The 27,455-nt window shown below is 47.4% G+C and overlaps 1 protein-coding gene and 1 pseudogene across 1 annotated transcript in view; one reads left to right on the top strand and one right to left on the bottom strand.

Moving 5' to 3' along the window:
* The window catches only part of LOC124009447, a 128,687-nt pseudogene extending 111,042 nt beyond the window's left edge, over positions 1-17,645 (top strand).
* Positions 17,646-22,577: 4,932 nt separating this feature from the next.
* The window catches only part of LOC124009446, a 37,589-nt gene continuing 32,711 nt past the window's right edge, over positions 22,578-27,455 (bottom strand). The window contains exons 19-27 of the mRNA XM_046321259.1: positions 27,309-27,389; positions 26,753-26,920; positions 25,985-26,041; positions 25,582-25,674; positions 24,910-24,993; positions 24,530-24,679; positions 24,217-24,372; positions 24,036-24,125; positions 22,578-23,911 (exon numbers count right to left, since the gene is read on the bottom strand). Coding sequence (XP_046177215.1) covers positions 23,767-23,911; positions 24,036-24,125; positions 24,217-24,372; positions 24,530-24,679; positions 24,910-24,993; positions 25,582-25,674; positions 25,985-26,041; positions 26,753-26,920; positions 27,309-27,389 — 1,024 coding nt within the window. The 3' untranslated portion in view covers positions 22,578-23,766. The remainder of the gene's footprint in view (positions 23,912-24,035; positions 24,126-24,216; positions 24,373-24,529; positions 24,680-24,909; positions 24,994-25,581; positions 25,675-25,984; positions 26,042-26,752; positions 26,921-27,308; positions 27,390-27,455) is intronic.

The raw sequence follows: 27,455 nt of genomic DNA, 5'->3' as shown, positions 1-27,455 counted from the left end.
AGAATTTGTTCTTAACTGACTTGCCTGGTTAAATAAAGGTTAACTAAAACCTGACTGGAAACATCAGGAACCACGTATAGCAGACAACTCACAGTAGGAGAGCTGATCTAGGATCAGTGTAGCCTTTTTAGAGCACAGTGATTAAGATTACATGGACAGGAGAGGACCTGATCCTAGGTCAACACTAGGACTAGCAGCTGTTCTGAGATGTCTGACACACATTATGGCCCCTGGTCCACAGGCTGTGCATTATGTTGGTCCCGTCTCCACTGTGTGGCCCCCACTGCAGGTGCTGGTGTTTGACTTTGGCAGTGAGGTGTATGTGTGGCACGGTAAGGAGGTGACTCTGGCCCAGAGGAAAGTAGCCTTCCAGCTGGCCAAACACCTGTGGAACGGAACCTTTGACTACACCTGCTGTGACATCAATCCTCTGGACCCTGGAGGATGTAACGCACGCATACCCTGGTAGGCTACCAATGCACACACACACACCAACGCATACGCATCAACGTACCAACACACACACACCAACGCATACGCATCAACGGGCCAACACACACACACCAACGCATACGCCTCAACGGACCAACACACACATACCAACGCATACGCATCAACGGACCAACACACACACACCAACGCATACGCATCAACGGACCAACACACACACACCAACGCATACTCATCAACGGACCAACACACACACACCAACGCATACGCATCAACACACACACACAGACGCGTGCGCACCAACGCACACACAGACGCGTGCGCACCAACGCACACACACACACTCTTTCTCCACCACTCAGTCAAATCATCCCTCAGGGACAGTTTGTCCTAGAGGGGTTTATAACGTCTATAGGTCCTGTGCTAAAGTCTGCTCTCACTTTCTCTTACTGTGTGTATGTGTGTCCCCACAGGAAGGGCCAGGGGCGTCCTGACTGGGCCATATTCGGCAGGCTGACACAGAACAATGAGACAATCCTGTTCAAGGAGAAGTTTCTGGACTGGACAGACACTAAGAAACCACAACCAAAGAATAGCAACCTACAAGTCACTGAGCAGAAGGTATATCCTCTTGACTCTCTCTCTCTCTCTCCATTTTACACTTCGTTATCTGTTGTGTTTTCATCAGACCCCTTGACCTTAGAGTTTTCTGAATGATTCTCGGTCTCCACCTCCAGGATTTGCCAGGGTGCATGTGCAGGCCGTACGATGCAGCGTTGATGCTTCCTGTACTCCAGACAGCTGTCAGCACGGTGTTGGATGGGATGAACGTTGGCCGAGGCCACGGCTCTGTGGAAGGAGAGGACAGGATGAGGACTCTAGAGATCAGCACAGTGTCTGTAGATGTCTGGCACATCCTGGAGTTTGACTACAGGTCATTATCTCAACATTCTGGAAACTTTCCCAAAATTCCCAGGTTTTCCAGAAATCCTGGTTTGAATATTTATGGAATCAGGACATCCTCCAACAGAGATTTCTGGAAAACATGTGAATTTTGGGAAAGTAACCTGACTTTTGCAACCCTTCCCGTACTGATCGCAGTAGAAATCTAATGAGTTATTTGTAACTATTTGTATTGTTGTTATCCAAGCCGGCTGCCCCAGCAGAGTATAGGCCAGTTCCACGAGGGAGACGCGTACGTTGTGAAGTGGAAGTACATGATGAGCGCAGCAGTTGGCAGGAGGCAGAACCGGAGCTGAGGACCTCCGACCCGGTGAAAGAACAGGGCTGCTACTTCTTCTGGCAGGGACGGAACTCCATCGTGAGAGAGAAAGGAACGACAGCCCTGACGACAGTGGAGCTGGAGGAGAGAGGGGCCAAGGTACGTGTCGACCCTAAATACTAAGCCCTATGTCTTAAATATCACCCTATTCCCTATACAGTGCACTTACCAGACCAGAGTGCACTATATAGGGAACAGGGTGTTTGAGATGGAGCCTAATTCCATGTATACTATATTATTATTATTATTATATTATACACGCATCTGCTGTCACTGATCTGAGAGCAGTCTTAGATGCATATGTCATGTATGAGCCGTGTCCCTGTCGCTGTCCCCGACAGGTCCAGGTACAGCAGGGGAAGGAGCCTCCTTGTTTCCTGCAGTGTTTCAACGGGGGGATGATTATACACGGTGGGAAGAGAGAGGAGGAAGAGGAGAACATACAGAGTAAGGAAGGATCTAGCCCATCTTCTGTTCCAGTGGTGGCTGGTGTCACTTTAAATCAGAAGACCGGATCATTCTAATGGCTGGAATGGAATTAATGGGAGTTCCCATTGAGTTCCCATTGAGTTCCCATTGAGTTCCCATTGAGTTCCCATTGAGTTCCCATTGGGTTCCCATTGAGTTCCCATTGAGTTTCCGTTCCCATTCCAGCTACCACTATGACCAGTCCTTCTCTCAGCTGCCACTGCTGGGATCTGTGATCAGGACAGTAGTGTGTACGAGTGCGTTCCTGAGCGACTCCATTGCTGATGCATACCAGCTCTTACAAAGCCTGGATAGGCGTTTTACATATCAGCTAACCACATTATAGCAATCTGGTGCCCGACGGGAACAGTCGATTTGGTTGATGCAATAAAAAGCATGAGCAAGGGAACACGACCTATGTGTGTGTCATACTGACCACGCGCCTCTTCGCCGTCTTCTTCTAGCTGAGTGGCGTCTGTACTGCGTGCGAGGGGAGGTCCCTGTAGAGGGACACCTACTGGAGGTGGTCAGTCACTGCAGCAGCCTTCGCTCCAGGAGCTCCATGATCCTCCTCAACGTCAACAAGGCCCTCATTTACCTGTGGCACGGCTGCAAGGCCCAGCAACACACACGGCTGGTGGGCCTCAACGCAGCTCAGAGGATCAAAGAACAGTGAGTCTGCTTCTCAAATGGCTCCCTGTTGCCTAAATAGTGCACTACTTTTGACCAACGACTAGTCATCTTCCCTGTCACTGTACTATGCTGACCAGGAAAAACTCTTGTGTAGTGAAATGTGTAATACGGTATATCTCTGTCCCAAACAGCACCCTATTTCCTATTATGATGCACTACTTTTGACCAGGGCCCATAGGGCTGTAGTCTAAAGTAGTGCACTATATGGGGAATAGGGTGCCATTTGGGACGGCCAGTATAATGTAGCTATGACGTGACGCATGGCTGCTGTCTTTTAGATGTCCTTTGGAGGCGGGGCTCCACAGCAGCAGTCAGGTGACCATTACAGAGTGTGACGAGGGATCAGAGCCCACGGGATTCTGGGATGCTGTAGGGATTAAAGACCGGAAAGCCTACGATTGTATGCTGCAAGGTATAGTACAGTTACACACACTGAAATAACACTTAACAATATGGCAAACGGATTATCCGGGTTTAGGTAGACGTTAACACTGAGCATGAATTCTCTTGTATTAGATCCGGGTAAATTCAACTTCACCCCCCGGCTGTTCAAGCTGAGCAGTTCTTCAGGGCAGTTTCTGGCTACAGAGTTCTACCACCCCTCCAGAGCTCCAGACATGGTCAGCTCTCTGCCCTTCCTACAGGAGGACCTGTACAGCACCTCCCAGCCTGGTGAGTGCTATTATACCATAGTAATACATTACACCTGTACTGAGCCTCCCAGCCTGGTGAGTCCCATTATACCATAGTAATACATTACACCTGTACTGAGCCTCCCAGCCTGGTGAGTGCTATTATACCATAGTAATACATTACACCTGTACTGAGCCTCCCAGCCTGGTGAGTCCCATTATACCATAGTAATACATTACACCTGTAAAGACCTGTACTGAGCCTCCCAGCCTGGTGAGTCCCATTATACCATAGTAATACATTACACCTGTAAAGACCTGTACTGAGCCTCCCAGCCTGGTGAGTCCCATTATACCATAGTAATACATTACACCTGTAAAGACCTGTACTGAGCCTCCCAGCCTGGTGAGTCCCATTATACCATAGTAATACATTACACCTGTACTGAGCCTCCCAGCCTGGTGAGTCCCATTATACCATAGTAATACATTACACCTGTACTGAGCCTCCCAGCCTGGTGAGTCCCATTATACCATAGTAATACATTACACCTGTAAAGACCTGTACTGAGCCTCCCAGCCTGGTGAGTCCCATTATACCATAGTAATACATTACACCTGTAAAGACCTGTACTGAGCCTCCCAGCCTGGTGAGTCCCATTATACCATAGTAATACATTACACCTGTACTGAGCCTCCCAGCCTGGTGAGTCCCATTATACCATAGTAATACATTACACCTGTAAAGACCTGTACTGAGCCTCCCAGCCTGGTGAGTCCCATTATACCAGTAATACATTACACCTGTAAAGACCTGTACTGAGCCTCCCAGCCTGGTGAGTCCCATTATAACATAGTAATACATTACACCTGTAAAGACCTGTACTGAGCCTCCCAGCCTGGTGAGTCCCATTATACCATAGTAATACATTACACCTGTAAAGACCTGTACTGAGCCTCCCAGCCTGGTGAGTCCCATTATACCATAGTAATACATTACACCTGTAAAGACCTGTACTGAGCCTCCCAGCCTGGTGTGTCCCATTATACCATAGTAATACATTACACCTGTAAAGACCTGTACTGAGCCTCCCAGCCTGGTGAGTCCCATTATACCATAGTAATACATTACACCTGTACTGAGCCTCCCAGCCTGGTGAGTGCTATTATACCATAGTAATACATTACACCTGTACTGAGCCTCCCAGCCTGGTGAGTCCCATTATACCATAGTAATACATTACACCTGTAAAGACCTGTACTGAGCCTCCCAGCCTGGTGAGTCCCATTATACCATAGTAATACATTACACCTGTAAAGACCTGTACTGAGCCTCCCAGCCTGGTGAGTCCCATTATACCATAGTAATACATTACACCTGTAAAGACCTGTACTGAGCCTCCCAGCCTGGTGAGTCCCATTATACCATAGTAATACATTACACCTGTACTGAGCCTCCCAGCCTGGTGAGTCCCATTATACCATAGTAATACATTACACCTGTACTGAGCCTCCCAGCCTGGTGAGTCCCATTATACCATAGTAATACATTACACCTGTAAAGACCTGTACTGAGCCTCCCAGCCTGGTGAGTCCCATTATACCATAGTAATACATTACACCTGTAAAGACCTGTACTGAGCCTCCCAGCCTGGTGAGTCCCATTATACCATAGTAATACATTACACCTGTAAAGACCTGTACTGAGCCTCCCAGCCTGGTGAGTCCCATTATACCAGTAATACATTACACCTGTAAAGACCTGTACTGAGCCTCCCAGCCTGGTGAGTCCCATTATACCATAGTAATACATTACACCTGTAAAGACCTGTACTGAGCCTCCCAGCCTGGTGAGTCCCATTATACCATAGTAATACATTACACCTGTAAAGACCTGTACTGAGCCTCCCAGCCTGGTGAGTCCCATTATACCATAGTAATACATTACACCTGTAAAGACCTGTACTGAGCCTCCCAGCCTGGTGTGTCCCATTATACCATAGTAATACATTACACCTGTAAAGACCTGTACTGAGCCTCCCAGCCTGGTGAGTCCCATTATACCATAGTAATACATTACACCTGTAAAGACCTGTACTGAGCCTCCCAGCCTGGTGAGTCCCATTATACCATAGTAATACATTACACCTGTAAAGACCTGTACTGAGCCTCCCAGCCTGGTGAGTCCCATTATACCATAGTAATACATTACACCTGTAAAGACCTGTACTGAGCCTCCCAGCCTGGTGTGTCCCATTATACCATAGTAATACATTACACCTGTAAAGACGTGTACTGAGCCTCCCAGCCTGGTGAGTCCCATTATACCATAGTAATACATTACACCTGTACTGAGCCTCCCAGCCTGGTGAGTCCCATTATACCATAGTAATACATTACACCTGTACTGAGCCTCCCAGCCTGGTGAGTCCCATTATACCATAGTAATACATTACACCTGTACTGAGCCTCCCAGCCTGGTGAGTCCCATTATACCATAGTAATACATTACACCTGTACTGAGCCTCCCAGCCTGGTGAGTCCCATTATACCATAGTAATACATTACACCTGTACTGAGCCTCCCAGCCTGGTGAGTATATAAGCCTCTCTGCTTGGCACTCAGCATTAAGGAGATGTCCTGTCTGTTGGAATGTTTTGATTTTTTGATTTAAAAAAATATTTGCGTGAATTTTACCCTTTTTCTCCCCAATTTCATGGTATCCAATTGTTTAGTAGCTACTATCTTGTCTCATCGCTACAACTCCCGTACGGGCTCGGGAGAGACGAAGGTTGAAAGTCATGCGTTCTCCGATACACAACCCAACCAAGCCACACTGCTTCTTAACACAGCGCGCATCCAACCCGGAAGCCAGCCGCACCAATGTGTCGGAGGAAACACCGTGCACCTGGCAACCTTGATTAGCACGCACTGCGCCCGACCCACCACAGGACTCGCTGGTGCGCGATGAGACAAGGATATCCCTACCAGCCTAACCCGGACGACGCTAGGCCAATTGTGCGTCGCCCCACGGACCTCGCGGGCGCGGCCGGTTACGACAGAGCCTGGGCGCAAACCCAGAGTCTCCGGTGGCACAGCTGGCGCTGCAGCACAGCGCCCTTACCCACTGCGCCACCCGAGAGGCGTCTGTTGGAATGTTGGTGTACAAAATGGCTGCTCGGACATAACTTCCTCTTCCTGTATAGCTCTGTTCCTGGTGGATAACTTCCATGAGGTGTACCTGTGGCAGGGCTGGTGGCCCCAGGACAGCGAGAACCCCAGCTCCACCAGGATAAGATGGGATATGGACAGGAAATGTGCCATGGAAACAGTGCTGCAGTACTGCATGGGTAGGATACCTGATGATGTTATCATCTCTGGCCTCTGTCAACATAAGGTCCTTGATGTTACATCTTAAACACTTTGAACCTTGCACCCGCAGACCTTTTCACTAAGGGCATGTCTCTAGTTAGGATGTGTTGCTAAACGTGCCGACTTCCTCCCGCAGAGAATAATGAGAAGAAGTCTCAGAAGTCGTATCTGATCCATGCTGGTCTGGAGCCTCTCACCTTCACCAACGTGTTCCCAAGCTGGGAGCACAGAGAGGACATTGCAGAGATCACTGAGAGGGTGAGTTATTCACTACACTGACCTGCCAACCCATATACACAAACACACACTGACCATAAGGGAGAGTTGGATAAGTTGAGACATTTTTTAACATCCAGCACCACTACATCAAGGGAAACATAGCATTCTTTCTAACAACGATATCTATACTGAACAAAAATATAAACGCGACATCTAAAGTGTTGGTTTCATGAGCTGAGATAAAGATCCCAGAAATTAAGCTGATTTCTCTCAAATTTTGTGCACAAATGTGTTTACATCCCTGTTAGTGAGCATTTCTCCTTTGCCAAGACAATCCATCCACCTGACTGACAGCTGAGGCATAATCAAGAAGATGATTAAACAGCAGGATCATTACACAGGTGCACCTTGTGCTGGGAACGATAAAACGTCCCTCTAAAACGTACAGTTTTGTCACACAACACAATGCCACAGACAGGGGCGCCACCAGGGATTTTGGGCCCCATGAATAGATATCACATTGGGCCCCACCACCACAGACCATACCAAACCTGTGCAATTATTGTAACCACACCTCCAGAACCCAATCAACCCATTCAAAGCTTTAAATAACTCTACCTTTGCAGGCTTGCAATTCTCTTGTAGCTAATATTTACTGTCTGATATTTACTGACTGAGCTGTGAAAATATAACCCTGTCCAGACATGCATTCTGCATACAGTGGAATTCACTATTCAATGCAAGACTGATACTCTCTATAAGAAATGTGCTATAGGCCATCTTTTACAGTCTCTAAATGTCATTTTAATGGTATATTCTTGAATGGAAAATTCTCTTAACATTAATGATTAACTTAAAATAAATATAACTTAAGTATACATTAACCTGTTCAATTAAATTAACATGATCATCTATAGAATGATATAACAAACAAAATAATAATATAATAATATATGCCATTCAGCAGACGCTTTTATCCAAAGCGACTTACAGTCATGTGTGCATACATTCTACGTATGGGTGGTCCCGGGGATCGAACCCTCTACCCTGGCGTTACAAGCGCCATGCTCTACCAAAAATCAGCAGCAGATTTTTGAACTTGGTATACACACCAACTAGACAATAAGCAGCTGTAGAAATGGAAAATGGAAATGAAAAGGCCTGATGGTGGCGCTAGAGTAAAGGTCAAGAGGTTTCTTACACTTGGGGTCTTGATTGTGCACAACAAATGTTATGGTCAATCCAGCCATTACTTTGAGATATATCTTGTTCTCAGTCTTGTTCTCAGCCGGTGGGCATCGTGTGTAGTGATCCAATATCCATAGTGATGCCATTTAACAGTTATCACTGGCCCTTGCTGAGTCTTACTCACCAAGAGCCCAGCGCTGAGTCTTACTCACCAAGAGCCCAGCGCTGAGCCTTACTCACCAAGAGCCCAGCGCTGAGTCTTACTCACCAAGAGCCCAGCGCTGAGCCTTACTCACCAAGAGCCCAGCGCTGAGCCTTACTCACCAAGAGCCCAGCGCTGAGCCTTACTCACCAAGAGCCCAGCGCTGAGCCTTACTCACCAAGAGCCCAGCGCTGAGCCTTACTCACCAAGAGCCCAGCGCTGAGCCTTACTCACCAAGAGCCCAGCGCTGAGCCTTACTCACCAAGAGCCCAGCGCTGAGCCTTACTCACCAAGAGCCCAGCGCTGAGTCTTACTCACCAAGAGCCCAGCGCTGAGTCTTACTCACCAAGAGCCCAGCGCTGAGTCTTACTCACCAAGAGCCCAGCGCTGAGCCTTACTCACCAAGAGCCCAGCGCTGAGTCTTACTCACCAAGAGCCCAGCGCTGAGTCTTACTCACCAAGAGCCCAGCGCTGAGTCTTACTCACCAAGAGCCCAGCGCTGAGTCTTACTCACCAAGAGCCCAGCGCTGAGTCTTACTCACCAAGAGCCCAGCGCTGAGTCTTACTCACCAAGAGCCCAGCGCTGAGTCTTACTCACCAAGAGCCCAGCGCTGAGTCTTACTCACCAAGAGCCCAGCGCTGAGCCTTACTCACCAAGAGCCCAGCGCTGAGCCTTACTCACCAAGAGCCCAGCGCTGAGCCTTACTCACCAAGAGCCCAGCGCTGAGCCTTACTCACCAAGAGCCCAGCGCTGAGTCTTACTCACCAAGAGCCCAGCGCTGAGCTTACTCACCAAGAGCCCAGCGCTGAGCCTTACTCACCAAGAGCCCAGCGCTGAGTCTTACTCACCAAGAGCCCAGCGCTGAGTCTTACTCACCAAGAGCCCAGCGCTGAGTCTTACTCACCAAGAGCCCAGCGCTGAGTCTTACTCACCAAGAGCCCAGCGCTGAGTCTTACTCACCAAGAGCCCAGCGCTGAGTCTTACTCACCAAGAGCCCAGCGCTGAGTCTTACTCACCAAGAGCCCAGCGCTGAGTCTTACTCACCAAGAGCCCAGCCCAGCTGAGTCTTACTCACCAAGAGCCCAGCGCTGAGTCTTACTCACCAAGAGCCCAGCGCTGAGTCTTACTCACCAAGAGCCCAGCGCTGAGTCTTACTCACCAAGAGCCCAGCGCTGAGCCTTACTCACCAAGAGCCCAGCGCTGAGCCTTACTCACCAAGAGCCCAGCGCTGAGCCTTACTCACCAAGAGCCCAGCGCTGAGCCTTACTCACCAAGAGCCCAGCGCTGAGCCTTACTCACCAAGAGCCCAGCGCTGAGCCTTACTCACCAAGAGCCCAGCGCTGAGCCTTACTCACCAAGAGCCCAGCGCTGAGCCTTACTCACCAAGAGCCCAGCGCTGAGCCTTACTCACCAAGAGCCCAGCGCTGAGCCTTACTCACCAAGAGCCCAGCGCTGAGTCTTACTCACCAAGAGCCCAGCGCTGAGTCTTACTCACCAAGAGCCCAGCGCTGAGTCTTACTCACCAAGAGCCCAGCGCTGAGTCTTACTCACCAAGAGCCCAGCGCTGAGTCTTACTCACCAAGAGCCCAGCGCTGAGTCTTACTCACCAAGAGCCCAGCGCTGAGTCTTACTCACCAAGAGCCCAGCGCTGAGTCTTACTCACCAAGAGCCCAGCGCTGAGTCTTACTCACCAAGAGCCCAGCGCTGAGTCTTACTCACCAAGAGCCCAGCGCTGAGTCTTACTCACCAAGAGCCCAGCGCTGAGTCTTACTCACCAAGAGCCCAGCGCTGAGTCTTACTCACCAAGAGCCCAGCGCTGAGCCTTACTCACCAAGAGCCCAGCGCTGAGCCTTACTCACCAAGAGCCCAGCGCTGAGCCTTACTCACCAAGAGCCCAGCGCTGAGCCTTACTCACCAAGAGCCCAGCGCTGAGCCTTACTCACCAAGAGCCCAGCGCTGAGCCTTACTCACCAAGAGCCCAGCGCTGAGCCTTACTCACCAAGAGCCCAGCGCTGAGCCTTACTCACCAAGAGCCCAGCGCTGAGCCTTACTCACCAAGAGCCCAGCGCTGAGCCTTACTCACCAAGAGCCCAGCGCTGAGCCTTACTCACCAAGAGCCCAGCGAGCCTGAGCCCAGCGCTGAGCCTCACCAAGAGCCCAGCGCTGAGCCTTACTCACCAAGAGCCCAGCGCTGAGCCTTACTCACCAAGAGCCCAGCGCTGAGCCTTACTCACCAAGAGCCCAGCGCTGAGCCTTACTCACCAAGAGCCCAGCGCTGAGTCTTACTCACCAAGAGCCCAGCGCTGAGTCTTACTCACCAAGAGCCCAGCGCTGAGTCTTACTCACCAAGAGCCCAGCGCTGAGTCTTACTCACCAAGAGCCCAGCGCTGAGTCTTACTCACCAAGAGCCCAGCGCTGAGTCTTACTCACCAAGAGCCCAGCGCTGAGTCTTACTCACCAAGAGCCCAGCGCTGAGCCTTACTCACCAAGAGCCCAGCGCTGAGCCTTACTCACCAAGAGCCCAGCGCTGAGCCTTACTCACCAAGAGCCCAGCGCTGAGCCTTACTCACCAAGAGCCCAGCGCTGAGCCTTACTCACCAAGAGCCCAGCGCTGAGCCTTACTCACCAAGAGCCCAGCGCTGAGCCTTACTCACCAAGAGCCCAGCGCTGAGCCTTACTCACCAAGAGCCCAGCGCTGAGCCTTACTCACCAAGAGCCCAGCGCTGAGTCTTACTCACCAAGAGCCCAGCGCTGAGTCTTACTCACCAAGAGCCCAGCGCTGAGCCTTACTCACCAAGAGCCCAGCGCTGAGCCTTACTCACCAAGAGCCCAGCGCTGAGCCTTACTCACCAAGAGCCCAGCGCTGAGCCTTACTCACCAAGAGCCCAGCGCTGAGCCTTACTCACCAAGAGCCCAGCGCTGAGCCTTACTCACCAAAAGCCCAGCGCTGAGCCTTACTCACCAAGAGCCCAGCGCTGAGCCTTATCACCAAGAGCCCAGCGCTGAGTCTTACTCACCAAGAGCCCAGCGCTGAGCCTTACTCACCAAGAGCCCAGCGCTGAGCCTTACTCACCAGAGCCCAGCGCTGAGTCTTACCACCAGAGCCCAGCGCTGAGTCTTACTCACCAAGAGCCCAGCGCTGAGTCTTACTCACCAAGAGCCCAGCGCTGAGTCTTACTCACCAAGAGCCCAGCGCTGAGTCTTACTCACCAAGAGCCCAGCGCTGAGTCTTACTCACCAAGAGCCCAGCGCTGAGTCTTACTCACCAAGAGCCCAGCGCTGAGTCTTACTCACCAAGAGCCCAGCGCTGAGTCTTACTCACCAAGAGCCCAGCGCTGAGTCTTACTCACCAAGAGCCCAGCGCTGAGTCTTACTCACCAAGAGCCCAGCGCTGAGTCTTACTCACCAAGAGCCCAGCGCTGAGTCTTACTCACCAGAGCCCAGCGCTGAGCCTTACTCACCAGAGCCCAGCGCTGAGCCTTACTCACCAAGAGCCCAGCGCTGAGCCTTACTCACCAAGAGCCCAGCGCTGAGTCTTACTCACCAAGAGCCCAGCGCTGAGTCTTACTCACCAAGAGCCCAGCGCTGAGTCTTACTCACCAAGAGCCCAGCGCTGAGCCTTACTCACCAAGAGCCCAGCGCTGAGCCTTACTCACCAAGAGCCCAGCGCTGAGCCTTACTCACCAAGAGCCCAGCGCTGAGCCTTACTCACCAAGAGCCCAGCGCTGAGCCTTACTCACCAAGAGCCCAGCGCTGAGTCTTACTCACCAAGAGCCCAGGCTGAGTCTTACTCACCAAGAGCCCAGCGCTGAGCCTTACTCACCAAGAGCCCAGCGCTGAGCCTTACTCACCAAGAGCCCAGCGCTGGGCCTTCTTGCGAGCAAAGTCACCGATCAAGTCTTTGAAGTCCAGCTTTCTAGCTAACTGACTTTCAATGTATATTATGGCAAGACTGCACAGCCTGTCCTGGGACATAGTGGACCTCAAAAAGATGTTTTTTTTAAATCTGTTTTTTAGTTTACTGAAAGCTCCTTCGCCATCAGCAACTGTCACAGGCTGTGTGGAAAATATATGTAAAGCAATGGACACTTCTCCCAAAATGCTTTGCAGCTGCATTGTACAAATTGCATTCAGGAGACAAGATATGGGGGACAGTGTCAGTATATACAGTGTTCAGGAGACCAAGAGGGGACAAGTTAGGGGGGACAGTGGCAGTATATACAGTGTTCAGGAGACCAAGAGGGGACAGGTTAGGAGGGGACAGTGGCAGTATATACAGTGTTCAGGAGACCAAGAGGGGACAAGTTAGGGGGGACAGTGGCAGTATATACAGTGTTCAGGAGACCAAGAGGGGACAAGTTAGGAGGGGACAGTGGCAGTATATACAGTGTTCAGGAGACCAAGAGGGGACAAGTTAGGAGGGGACAGTGGCAGTATATACAGTGTTCAGGAGACCAAGAGGGGACAAGTTAGGGGGGACAGTGGCAGTATATACAGTGTTCAGGAGACCAAGAGGGGACAAGTTAGGGGGGACAGTGGCAGTATATACAGTGTTCAGGAGACCAAGAGGGGACAAGTTAGGAGGGGACAGTGGCAGTATATACAGTGTTCAGGAGACCAAGAGGGGACAGGTTAGGAGGGGACAGTGGCAGTATATACAGTGTTCAGGAGACTAAGAGGGGACAGGTTAGGAGGGGACAGTGGCAGTATATACAGTGTTCAGGAGACCAAGAGGGGACAGGTTAGGAGGGGACAGTGGCAGTATATACAGTGTTCAGGAGACCAAGAGGGGACAAGTTAGGGGGGACAGTGGCAGTATATACAGTGTTCAGGTGTCTTACTTCATGATGAAACTCGGGTGTAAGATCTCTGGAATACTTCATGATCAGTGGTTGGCACACAGAAGGTCTTTATCCTCACTAATCTGACCAACTTTCAGAACAGCAGAAAACTATTCTACAACTTTTGCAGTGGTGTGGAACCTAGTGTCCAGGTCACTTATGATGTCATCCATAGCAGTAAAAACACTGTTCTGGAACCTAGTGTCCAGGTCACTTATGATGTCGTCCATAGCAGTAAAAACACTGTTCTGGAACCTAGTGTCCAGGTCACTTATGATGTCATCCATAGCAGTAAAAACACTGTTCTGGAACCTAGTGTCCAGGTCACTTATGGTGTCGTCCATAGCAGTAAAAACACTGTTCTGGAACCTAGTGTCCAGGTCACTTATGATGTCATCCATAGCAGTAAAAACACTGTTCTGGAACCTAGTGTCCAGGTCACTTATGATGTCATCCATAGCAGTAAAAACACTGTTCTGGAACCTAGTGTCCAGGTCACTTATGATGTCGTCCATAGCAGTAAAAACACTGTGTTCTGGAACCTAATGTCCAGGTCACTTATGACACAGCTACACACACATTAACTGTACCACACACACACACACACACACACACACACATGACCGGTTGAAATATACAGTACTCTTATCCCACTTTTTGGGTTGATTTTTGTGTGTGTCAGGAGGTGGAGGTGTGTAACCAGATCATCCTGGTGGAAGATGTGCTGGCCAGGCTGTGCCAGAACACCTATCCCCTGGCTGAGCTATTGGCACGCCCACTTCCTGAAGGCGTCGACCCCCTCCGCCTGGAGCTCTACCTATCAGACCAGGACTTTGAGGTGAGACCACACCCCCTGATCAATGATCATTCAGTTCTAACACACCCTGTGATAATACGATACCTTGATTTCAGGTTTAATGAGCTGGTTTCCCAGACCGTTAGGCCTGGTCCTGGAGTAAAAGCACTTTCAATGGAGAATCTCAATTTCTTAAAAGCACTTCTCTTCTCTCTCTCCCACCATTCAACATGAGAGGCCATCTCCCTCCATGTGTTTATTTCTATTTACATTCAACACAGAGCACACCACTGATCTCTTGTACTCCATGAAATGTTTATTTCTGACCAATTTACAGAAGATGCTTCAACACATACACAGAGCACACACTGAGGGAGGACAGAGTGGGGTCTTGTACTCAAGAAATTAGTTTATTCTCCCTGGGCGTCAGCGCCACTCCCCACACAGTCTGACCAATGAGGATAGAATACCAGAGAGATGCTTGGCCAATGAGGGAAAGAGAGAGAGAGAGAGAGAGAGAGAGAGAGAGAGAGAGAGAGAGAGAGAGAGAGAGAGAGAGAGACACGAGGGGCTGTATGCATAATGCATCTCAGAATGCTGATCTAGGATCAGTTTGACATTTTAGATCACAATGAATAACGACAGGGAAGACATGATCCTGGATCAGCACTCCTACTCTGAGATGGTTGATACCTACAGGCCCTAATGTCATTGATGTGATTCTCTCTACCATCATTACTTTACGCTCCCTGGCTATTGATGTAACATACGCTGGGAGTCAGGAAGCAGGTGCTATTGATGTAACATACGCTGGGAGTCAGGAAGCAGGTGCTATTGATGTAACATACGCTGGTAGTCAGGAAGCAGGTGCTATTGATGTAACATACGCTGGTAGTCAGGAAGCAGGTGCTATTGATGTAACATACGCTGGGAGTCAGGAAGCAGGTGCTATTGATGTAACATACGCTGGGAGTCAGGAAGCAGGTGCTATTGATGTAACATACGCTGGTAGTCAGGAAGCAGGTGCTATTGATGTAACATACGCTGGTAGTCAGGAAGCAGGTGCTATTGATGTAACATACGCTGGGAGTCAGGAAGCAGGTGCCATTGATGTAACAGATACGCTGGGAGTCAGGAAGCAGGTGCCATTGATGTAAAAGATACGCTGGGAGTCAGGAAGCAGGTGCTATTGATGTAACAGATACGCTGGGAGTCAGGAAGCAGGTGCCATTGATGTAAAAGATACGCTGGGAGTCAGGAAGCAGGTGCTATTGATGTGACATATACGCTGGGAGTCAGGAAGCAGGTGCTATTGATGTAACAGATAACGCTGGGAGTCAGGAAGCAGGTGCTATTGATGTAACAGATAACGCTGGGATTCAGGAAGCAGGTGCTATTGATGTGACACATACGCTGGGAGTCAGGAAGCAGGTGCTATTGATGTAACATACGCTGGGAGTCAGGAAGCAGGTGCTATTGATGTGACATACGCTGGGAGTCAGGAAGCAGGTGCTATTGATGTGACATATACGCTGGGAGTCAGGAAGCAGGTGCTATTGATGTGACATATACGCTGGGAGTCAGGAAGCAGGTGCTATTGATGTAACAGATACGCTGGGAGTCAGGAAGCAGGTGCTATTGATGTAACAGATACGCTGGGAGTCAGGAAGCAGGTGCTATTGATGTAACAGATACGCTGGGAGTCAGGAAGCAGGTGCTATTGATGTAACAGATACGCTGGGAGTCAGGAAGCAGGTGCTATTGATGTAACAGATACGCTGGGAGTCAGGAAGCAGGTGCTATTGATGTAACAGATATGCTGGGAGTCAGGAAGCAGGTGCTATTGATGTAACAGATACGCTGGGAGTCAGGAAGCAGGTGCTATTGATGCTAGGGGATTCAGGTGAGTTGTTTGGGCTGAGGACCATGATGAATGATCTGACTGTTCTTCCTCAAGGATACAACATCCTCACTGAGCTGACTCACTCCTCTCTTCCTTTGGGCCGTCCTGCTTGTCTCTCTCTCTCTCACTCACTCACTCACTCACTCACTCACTCACTCACTCACTCACTCACTCACTCACTCACTCACTCACTCACTCACTCACTCACTCACTCACTCTCACCTCCACCTGTCTTTTCTTTCTCCACAGCGATGAGGAACACGGACTCCCAAATATAACTACTTCTGTGTGAACTGTATTTCACTTTGAACTTGGAACTTTTTGTGGGACCACAAACTGATTTAAAACATGACGGTTCACTATTTGACATTGCACTGTTTTGAGTTCAGACAATGTTAAAATGTGCCACCTCACTCAGTCTCTCATTGTATTAATTGATGATCTTCTCCCCATGCAGAAGGCGTTGGACATGAAGAGAGAGGAGTACGAAGGATTACCAGGGTGGAAGCAAGTCAACTTAAAGAAGGCTAAAGGACTGTTTTAGTCGAAGTTAACCTGACGATGGTTGTGGAGAGGAGAAGAAATTCAACAACTCTTGGAGAACAGTGGAAGTTGATCAAATTATTCTTTATTGTTAAGACCAACCTGTTTCATCAGGTTGGTTGTGGAGAGAAGAGGACACAGAGACCGATGTAGGCCACCAGGCGGTGTCACCCATCCAGCCCTTCCCAGCGCTGTAACTGAACACCGCTGGCAGCACTTTAAATCGGAGGATGTGATCATCGTTTGGGTGGAATGGAATCAATGGAACTGTATCAAACGCATGGGTTTTTACAAGAGAGTTTGATACAATTTCATTCACTCCGTTCCAGTCATTATTGTGAGCATCCTCCCCTCACCAGCCTCCTCTGCTGAACACACTCTCAGGGATGATAAGTGGGAGAAGAGGACAGAGGCTGGGTTGGGGGATCTGCTAAGGTGTGCTAGCCTCATGTAGCATCGTGTTTTTAACTTTTAATTATGTAACTATGTAGGAAAATGAAAATCCTGCTTAGCACATTTTCTCAGTGGCTTATCAGGAACTGTACAAGCAGGACCTGCTCTTTCTCTCTCTCTGTCTTTCTCTCTGTCTCTCTCTCTTTCTGTCTTTCTCTCTCTCTCTCTTTCTGTCTCTGTCTCTGTCTCTTTCTCTCTTTCTCTCTGTGTCTCTCTCTCTCTGTGTCTCTCTGTTTCATACTGTACTAAGTCTCCTAGAAGCACTTGCTATGTCACCACTCCTGCCACGTGAGTTGAAGAGGACAGTCAGCAACTCTGGGAGGTCAGTGGTGTTAAATGCTGCTTTATTGTTTAAAATGAACTTGTTTAAAACGGCCCTAGCTTCATCAGGGTTTTACACGTAGGAAAATGAAGATGGCCGACAGAACTATATACCATGGACATCATCAATGACATCATCAATGACATCATCGGACACACCGCTGTGGTCTCTGGCTTGGTGGTGTTTGTGAAGTCTTTCATAGAATGTGTATTTACAGATTCAGAAAGTATTCATACCCCTGGACTTATTCCACATTTTGTTGCCTGAATTCAACATCTATAAAATACACAATACCTCACAATGACAGTGATTTCAAATGAAATACAGAAATACACCCCTGAGAATACTTTGTAGAAGCACCTTTTGCAACTTTATTTTTTATTTTTGTTAACATTTTGAAATAAATCATTTCACTTTGACATTACGGGTTATTGTGTGTGTGTGTGTAGGCCAGGGACCAAAAGAAATCTAAATTCAATCCATTTTAAATTCAGGCTGTAACACAACAAAATGTGGAAAAAGTCAAGGGGCTGAATACTTTCTGAAGGCAATGTACGTAAAACTCTATTCAACTTGAAATTCTGTGTAATATCTGTGTCAGTAGGAACTTTTTTTCCCCCTTTGTCTATGATGTCTCAAAAGTTGATAACATGCCGAGTATGTACCTTTTAGATTCAAATTCTCCGGTATTGTACCTGGGCTGTCATAATGATGTCTAAGCTTCACAGGTACCTGAGAAATGTCAATGGTTGTATTTTTACAGGTATGGAATTCTTCATGGGGGAAAAAACGTGATTTATGTGAATGTAATAGTGCCTTGCGTTTGTGTACAGTTTATATACAGAAATTGTCATCTGCGTTTTCAAAGACTTTAAGTGAATAAACAAAATTGCAAATCCCAAAATCCAAATAGATGTTAGTGTTTTTATTTGACACACAGTCAGTGAATCACAATTGTATTTTCTTGACACATCCTCGTGTCCTCCTCGTCACATCCTCGTGTCCTCCTCGTCACATCCTCATGTCCTCCTCGTCACATCCTCGTGTCCTCCTCGTCACATCCTCTTGTCCTCCTCGTCACATCCTCTTGTCCTCCTCGTCACATCCTCTTGTCCTCCTCGTCACATCCTCGTGTCCTCCTCGTCACATCCTCGTGTCCTCCTCGTCACATCCTCGTGTCCTCCTCGTCACATCCTCTTGTCCTCCTCGTCACATCCTCTTGTCCTCCTCGTCACATCCTCTTGTCCTCCTCGTCACATCCTCTTGTCCTCCTCGTCACATCCTCTTGTCCTCCTCGTCACATCCTCTTGTCCTCCTCGTCACATCCTCTTGTCCTCCTCGTCACATCCTCGTGTCCTCCTCGTCACATCCTCGTGTCCTCCTCGTCACATCCTCGTCACATCCCCGTGTCCTCCTCGTCACATCCCCGTGTCCTCCTCGTCACATCCTCCTCGTCACATCCTCGTGTCCTCCTCGTCACATCCTCGTGTCCTCCTCGTCATATCCTCGTGTCCTCCTCGTCACATCCTCTTGTCCTCCTCGTCACATCCTCTTGTCCTCCTCGTCACATCCTCGTGTCCTCCTCGTCACATCCTCTTGTCCTCCTCGTCACATCCTCTTGTCCCCCTCGTCACATCCTCTTGTCCCCCTCGTCACATCCTCTTGTCCCCCTCGTCACATCCTCGTCACATCCTCGTCACATCCTCGTGTCCTCCTCGTCACATCCTCGTCACGTCCTCGTGTCCTCCTCGTCACGTCCTCGTGTCCTCCTCGTCACGTCCTCGTGTCATCCTCGTCACGTCCTCGTGTCCTCCTCGTCACGTCCTCGTGTCCTCCTCGTCACGTCCTCGTGTCCTCCTCGTCACGTCCTCGTGTCCTCCTCGTCGCCTCCTCGTGTCCTCCTCGTCGCCTCCTCGTGCCCTCCTCGTCGCCTCCTCGTGCCCTCCTCGTCGCCTCCTCGTGCCCTCCTCGTCGCCTCGTGCCCTCCTCGTCGCCTCCTCGTGCCCTCCTCGTCGCATCCTCGTGCCCTCCTCGTCGCATCCTCGTGTCCTCCTCGTCACATTCTCGAGGCACATTCAAAATAGATCTGAGGTTTTCCCCCTCGGTCCTCTCCTACGTGCTTTAGGAAGGAGGCAAGGAGAGGATGTGACAAATCAAAGAAATACAATTAAGATTCAGTGTTGGATCTGATTTGAATCGAGCCCTAAAACTTCCTTGACTTTAACAGTTTGTCTTATGCCCAGCAGGTAGTGCTCTTTGTCCTCAGAACGTTTAGTGGAGTTCTCGTAAGAGGCATGTATACATTTCCCAAGTAAACTCAGCAAAAAAAGAAATGTTCCTTTTTCAGGACTTTGTCTTTCAAAGATAATTCAAAAAATCTAACTTCACAGATCTTCATTGTAAAGGGATTAAACACTGTTTCCCATGCTTGTTCAGTGAACCATAAACAATTAAGGAACATGCACCTGTGGAACAGTCGTTAAGACACTAACAGCTTACAGACGGTAGGCAATTAAGGTCACAGTTATGAAAACTTAGGACACTAAAGAGGCCTTTCTACTGACTCTGAAAAACACCAAAAGAAAGATGCACAGGGTCCCTGCTTGTCTGTGTGAATGTGCCTTAGGCATGCTGCAAGGAGGCATGAGGACTGCAGATGTGGCCAGGGCAATAAATTGCAATGTCCATACTGAGACGCCTAAGACGGCACTACAGGTAGACAGGACGGACAGCTGATCGTCCTCGCAGTGGCAGACCATGTGTAACAACACCTGCACAGGATCGGTACATCCGAACATCACACCGGTACAGGATGGCAACAACAACTGCCCGAGTTACACCAGGAACGCTCAATCCCTCCATCAGTGCTGATTGTCCACAATAGGCTGAGAGAGGCTGGACTGAGGGCTTGTAGCCTATGGGCACAAACCCACCGTCGCTGGACCAGACAGGACTGGCAAAAAGTGCTCTAAACTGACGAGTCGCGGTTTTGTCTCACCAGGGGTGATGGTCGGATTCGTGTTTATCGTCGAAGGAATGAGCGTTACACCAGGCCTGTACTCTGGAGCGGGATCGCAGTGTGTCACAGTAACGCTGTCGTTACAGGGAAGACATCCTTCTCCCTCATGTGGTATCCTTCCTGCAGGCTCATCCTGACAGCAGCCATACCGCTCGTTCTGTGCGTGATTTCAGGAATTTCAGTGTTCTGCCATGGCCAGCGAAGAGCCCGGATCTCAATCCCATTGATCACGTCTGGGACCTGTTGGATCGGAGGGCAAGGCCCCCAGCCCCCCCCCAGAAATGTCCATGAACTTGCAGGTGCCTTGGTGGAAGAGTAGGGTAACATCCCACAGCAGGAACTGGCAAATCTATGAGCGGGAGATGCACTGCAGTACTTAATGCAGCTGGTGGCCACACCAGATGCATCAGATACTGACTGTTACTTTTGATTTGAACCCCCCTTTGTTCAGGGACACATTATTACATTTATGTTGGTCACATGTCTGTGGAACTTGTTCAGTTTGTCTCAGTTGTTGAATCTTGTTATGTTTATACAAATATTTACACATGTTAAGTTTGCTGAAAATAAAGGCAGTTGACAGTGAGAGGACGTTTCTTTTTTTGCTGAGTTCATATGTAGGATTACTATGAGAAATATTATATTCTTAGTCGCTGCTTCTAAAATATGAAGAACTAGTTGTTGTGAATTGAAGTGTTAAGAGCGTCTGCTAAATGACTTAAATGTAAATGTTAACACATTTTCTACCTAGCAACTAATCTGCAGTATTCTGATTTGGTCAGATGTTGGTTAACTGTAGGGATCGAACAGGAAGTAGTTGAGTTGATGTATGGCTGTGAATTTGTTCAGCGCATCGTTAAATCTGTGAAAGAGTAATCGTTCCCCAATCTCTATCCAGTGTTTGGTCTGGTTCCCCTGCTCCCCTTGCCAACCAATGGTTGCGTGCAATGTCATCGACTGACAGAATGCTATAGGGGATACTGGGGTTGCTTGTCCCACTTTTCATCCTGGTGTGTATTTTTCAGCATCAGTATATCTTACAAGAATATTTTCAATATTAAGAGAAACATCAAGGTCTTGAGTTGAAATGGGCCTTTTCTCATATCTTATTCCAACATGGAGTTGGAAGCCATCAAGTGGACACTGTGAAATGCTTGTGTTCTTACCTCCAACAGTGCAGTCGCAATGTCCCACAACAATATGTTACAATAGGTTTGATCGTTTACCTGGCTACCCATCCACTTAGCTCCAGCCGAACTGACTGTTCTGATTGGTCCCAGAAACCAATGGGTTTGGCCAGAGATGGTGATGTCATCAACTTCGATACTCTGATTGGTTAGATTTATTAGAGACAATCCAATCACTGTTGAATTTGTTTTGTACAACGGCTCTCATTTTGAAGTCACACGAATGACTTCTAGGATGGTAGATTCAGACTGAATGTATGGAATGATAGAGCAGTGTAATTACATTTAGGGTGTGTCGTCAGGCAATTGGATTGCGACAACCAACCCTACATTCCACGCTGACATGAATTGACAATGTTAACCATTTCAGATTGTTTAATAGTAATATTTACTGGGTTGTAGGTGTGATTGCATGGTACAGTAGGAATAAAAATATTACTATACTTGATATCAACTTTAGCAGTGATGAATGTACATTGAGGGGGTTGGGGGGGCAGGGTGAAGAGCTTTGAGGGGGCTATACAACCGACTGGTGGTCTGGGGGAAAAGCTCTTGGTCAGTCTTTTGGACAGTTCTTGCCATATGATGCTCCTGCACTGCCCGCGTCTGTGTGATTGAAGCTGGGAGAACAGGGAATGGGGCTCGGGTGGCTGATCTGAAGCTGGGAGAACAGGGAATGGGGCTCGGGTGGCTGATCTGAAGCTGGGAGAACAGGGAATGGGGCTGCTCGGGTGGCTGATGATCTGAAGCTGGGAGAACAGGGAATGGGGCTGCTCGGGTGGCTGATGATCTGAAGCTGGGAGAACAGGGAATGGGGCTGCTCGGGTGGCTGATCTGAAGCTGGGAGAACAGGGAATGGGGCTGCTCGGGTGGCTGATCTGAAGCTGGGAGAACAGGGAATGGGGCTCGGGTGGCTGATGATCTGAAGCTGGGAGAACAGGGAATGGGGCTGCTCGGGTGGCTGATCTGAAGCTGGGAGAACAGGGAATCTGGGGGAGAACTGGGGCTCGGGTGGCTGATGATCTGAAGCTGGGAGAACAGGGAATGGGGCTCGGGTGGCTGATGATCTGAAGCTGGGAGAACAGGGAATGGGGCTCGGGTGGCTGATGATCTGAAGCTGGGAGAACAGGGAATGGGGCTCGGGTGGCTGATGATCTGAAGCTGGGAGAACAGGGAATGGGGCTCGGGTGGCTGATGATCTGAAGCTGGGAGAACAGGGAATGGGGCTCGGGTGGCTGATGATCTGAAGCTGGGAGAACAGGGAATGGGGCTCGGGTGGCTGATGATCTGAAGCTGGGAGAACAGGGAATGGGGCTTGGGTGGCTGATCTGAAGCTGGGAGAACAGGGAATGGGGCTCGGGTGGCTGATGATCTGAAGCTGGGAGAACAGGGAATGGGGCTCAGGTGGCTGCTGATCTTCATGAACTTCCTGCGACACCTGGAGTTGTAGGTGTCTTGGAGGGCAGACCGTGTGCATCCAGAAGTTCGTTCAGCATATCGCCCTTTGATGCGCCTTGCGGAGTTGCCGTACCGACGCCATTTCAATTGGGAGTAATTCCTTAGTACTGTGACAACCAACACCAGTCTCCCCTAACATATGTGGTTAGCTGATATGTAAAATACCTATGCAGGCGTTTTAAGATCTGGCATGCATCAGCAACGCCTGGGCAGAGAAATGCACCTTTTGTCCATACAGAGTCATCCATCCACCATCTGAAGCCCAGTTTATACCTGGTTCTAAAATGTTTCCTTTGTCCTGACATTGTCTACATTCTGATTGTGCCCACATTGTTAGACAGGTGGAGACTATTTGTGACCTGATTGCGATCAGAGTAGTTAGGCACGTAGTGTGTCTGGATATCTTACAAGTGTAGACGGATCTGGACAGAGAAACTATTTCGAATTCCAAATGAAATAAATACATTTTAAATAATTTCTTTCACCACTGACTTATGCCATCAATATGTGTCTTAAAATAATATTTTGAAATGTTATTTTGAAAGACAATCTGTGAAATAATTTGCATTACAGTGAGGGACCAGAAATCTTATCACGATGCTGTGGACAGATGGATATGATACACATACTATCTATGTGTAGACATGTTTCTGAAAATGTGGACACAATCAGAATGTGGACAAGATCAGGACACAGGATGTTAGCTCCAGGTATAAACAGGGCTTTTGTCATGGTCACTATAGAATATTACAACATGGACAATCGTCAAAATCTGTCTCTGAGAATGTTTCTCCTTCTAAAGCGCACTGAACAAATTCATTACAACTGAGCATCCAGTCCTTCCTGTCAGTACACTGGACAGTAGCCTTCCTGCATCTCCGCCTGCAGAGGTAAGAGATGATTTACACCAATTATGAGTTTCCCACTGTGATTGACTTCAGCTGATTTAAATTGGTTAATTTAAACCTCAGATAACCGATATAATATACAGGAAGTGCATGCTTACCCTGTGACGACTAACTTGCAGTCTGGGCGCGTCTTTGATTCACGTAAGCATTGTATTCCGTCCTCCAATAAGAAACCGATTACATTAACGCTGAGAAAGAGAATAGACGAGTCATGAGTGGATCAGTAACACTGAAACAAGGATGTGAACACAGACTGGTAATATAGTAGGTTGTACTCACGATATCGTCGTTAGGTTTGGACAGGCCTGGCTGAGACGGACTACACTGGTAGCACACCTCTCTGTCATGCTGCTCACCATCAGAGTTATGTCCTCCAGAGAGGTGTCATGGTGAAGCAGCGAGATCAGTTCATCAACATGCTCATCCCACTCTGGACTGGTAGAGGTAAATTCAAATGACAGCAATACACAAACAGGCAGTAATCAAATCATGATATAGAAAATATTTGACATACAGTATGTTTGTATTTGTGTGCAGACTATACAATACATGAATGTACTGTGGATATTTTATTGAAGCCCATAGTCCTTACTGTTGAGTGGGAAATAGCTGAAAGAAGCTTCTCAAGTCAAATACAGGATTACCAGATAGGGTTAATTCAATGCTTCCGACTGCTGACTGGAACTGTAGAACATCACTCCAACTATCGCAATCATTTAAATCGTTGTGTTCAATAGTAAACCTGAAATACAATACAAATACATTATTTTAATCCTGTACACATTATTGAATACCAATGAATGTTTATTCACTGTTTGGCTACAGTATGTTGAGCAAAGTTCATCACTATATGGCAGCAAGTCACATATCAAGGCTTTGTAAAGGATATGTGATGCAAGTCATCAGTGAAAGGCTCACATTAGGTATTTGAGATTTGCTAAATTAGGAAGTACAGCACTAAGACTCCCTCACCTTAATTTGTCTACAGGGTGGATGATTGCAAGCAGGTCATCCACGCCAGTGTCTGATAGGTCAGCCACACGGCACACAGTCAACCTGTCATCAGGAACGAATAAATATCTTTATTTACTTAGTTATTTAGCAGATACTCGTATCCAGAGCAACTTACAGAAGCAATTCACTTTTTCACCGTGGATTCAAACCAGCCATCTTTCGATCACTGGTCCAACGCTCTTCACTGCTACACCTTACTTCTACACATTACTTCTACACATGACTTCTTACTTCTACACCTTACTTCTACACCTTACTTCTACACCTTACTTCTACACCTTACTTCTACACATTACTTCTACGAGGAAGTTAAACTGTCATTTATTTGTGATACAGTATCACTTCTTTAGTTAAACTTGAGTGCAACAAGTAGGCCAAAGAGTATTGGTAAATCACAGCTGTGTATCTTTATGCAGGTTCGAAGCTGGGTCTCCCGTGCATCACTAGACTGGGTTAGCACGGTGAGCTAAAGCCTAGGCATTAGCATGGGGAGACAAAGCAAGTAGTCAGGTCCCAGACTCATCACTTGAATGTACCTCACTAAACCGCCTTCATTACATGTGCAATACATTCAGATATCCACTGGTTAATGTGTAATTCATGGTATTAAAGATGTGAAATGATACTTACTCTACATCACTCAAACTGTAGCCAGATGCTCGGATGAAGACACAGATCATTCGTAGTTCTGACACTTTCAACCGAAGATGAGTTTGGGGAGTTCTTCACAGAATATATTTTTTTAATTATTAAATGAATAACTTAATTAACAAGACGTAATCAACCTTAATAAACTAAAATTACTTTCACAAGCAAAAACATTTATTTATCCACTGATCAAATAAATATAACTAACCTCATCGAAAAACATCTTTGCAACTGTTCATCTTATTTCATGTCACAACTATAGCATGCAACATCATTCAAATACACATTTCTAATTAGTCTCTTGTGGACAGACTATCAAGCATCTGACCAAATAATGCAAGATTATAACCGAGATTACTTTCAACTGATATTAAAAGATACTCACCTCACTCCATTTTTCTGTAGCTGGCCACTCAAAGCAACATTCCCACAACTATGAAGCCTGAGGAAACACTGATAAGTCATATTCTTGACAATTTAATATACAGTATTATTGTGGAAATGATGTATTGTTCAATTTTGGTAACACTTCCCATAAATAATCTCCATTAATATCCTCATAATGCATTAAGCACATGTATAATGCCTTATGATCAATGCATAAAGCATTGTGATGCATGACATACAGTAGTTGCTAATAACTGCTCACAGACATCTATGACTACACTTCATTTACATTTGAGACATTTAGCAGAAGCTCTTATCCAGAGCGACGTACAGCTAATAGATTTTGCGACAATCACATATCAGTAATAGTAAGTGAAGCTTGTAATTCATATGCACATTTTTCCATTGGTGTACATACACTTTCGAAGAATGACCACATTCCTAGAGCAATATGACCATGGCTGTTTAATGTCTTATGAAGCAGTGTTATAATGCCTTATAGGAAACTGTCAATAGGAAGTAGTGCACTATATGTGCTCATCAAGGGGTACATTCTAATTCCCCTGTGCTTCCTGGAATGCACGTTACTCTGTCTTGCACACCAAACATGACGGTGCTTTTCATATAGGGCATTATAACACTTTATTTCATAAGACATTATACTGCCTGCTCAGATGCAGTCTTTTCCATTTTAATGTAACTCCCAGTCAACTGATAATATATCATACAATATATAATTTAAATGAGTGAAAGATCTTAGACTTACTCTATGCTTTCCAAGACTCCATGTGCCTTATTGATGAGGGACATGAATTTTTCAGCTGTATTGCTGGTGATGGAATTCACTCCAATTTTAACTTTTCTGGTTTTGTGTTTAGTGAGACAAACAAGCAAGTCCTGTACTTTCTCATCAGAGAAGTTGGTCTTATGCAGACTGAAAAATACAGAAAAATTGGAGTGAGGCACAGAAAACACATTTTATTTTAAAAACAGTCCCTAAAACATCCATATGGTAACAGAAACATGAATAGTAAATGTAATATTTCTTTATCAAACACATATATGAATCTGGTTATCAACCTTAATGAAGGATATTTGTTGAAGGTTTGTGTGAACCATCACTAATAACAGACTAGTGTGGTTTGAATAATGTTGTTTCAAAGTAGTAGACTGATGGTAGAAAAGTTATTGAGAAATGATTATTCATATAATTGGTATGAATTGGTCTGAGGTTGTTGATGTAGAGATGCAGTAAATTAAACTGGAAAACTGTTTATGGTGAATAAGGTTTGATGTTACAGTAAAGATCATGTGATTCTTACTCCAGCTCCAAACTCTTTCCTTCTCCCAGCGCTGTCAACAGACCATCTAAATCATCATCGGCTAGGTCGTCCACCTGCAACCTACAAACAGTGTCCCAAAAACAACCAGTTGAGTGACTGAAGTGTCTGAAATAATTAGAGTTTAAA

The sequence above is a fragment of the Oncorhynchus gorbuscha genome, linkage group LG22 (assembly GCF_021184085.1).
Source record: "Oncorhynchus gorbuscha isolate QuinsamMale2020 ecotype Even-year linkage group LG22, OgorEven_v1.0, whole genome shotgun sequence".
In the NCBI taxonomy this organism is placed as follows: Eukaryota; Metazoa; Chordata; class Actinopteri; order Salmoniformes; family Salmonidae; genus Oncorhynchus; species Oncorhynchus gorbuscha.
Note: the sequence above shows the minus strand (reverse complement) of the source record. Positions and strands in the feature narration are given on the sequence as shown.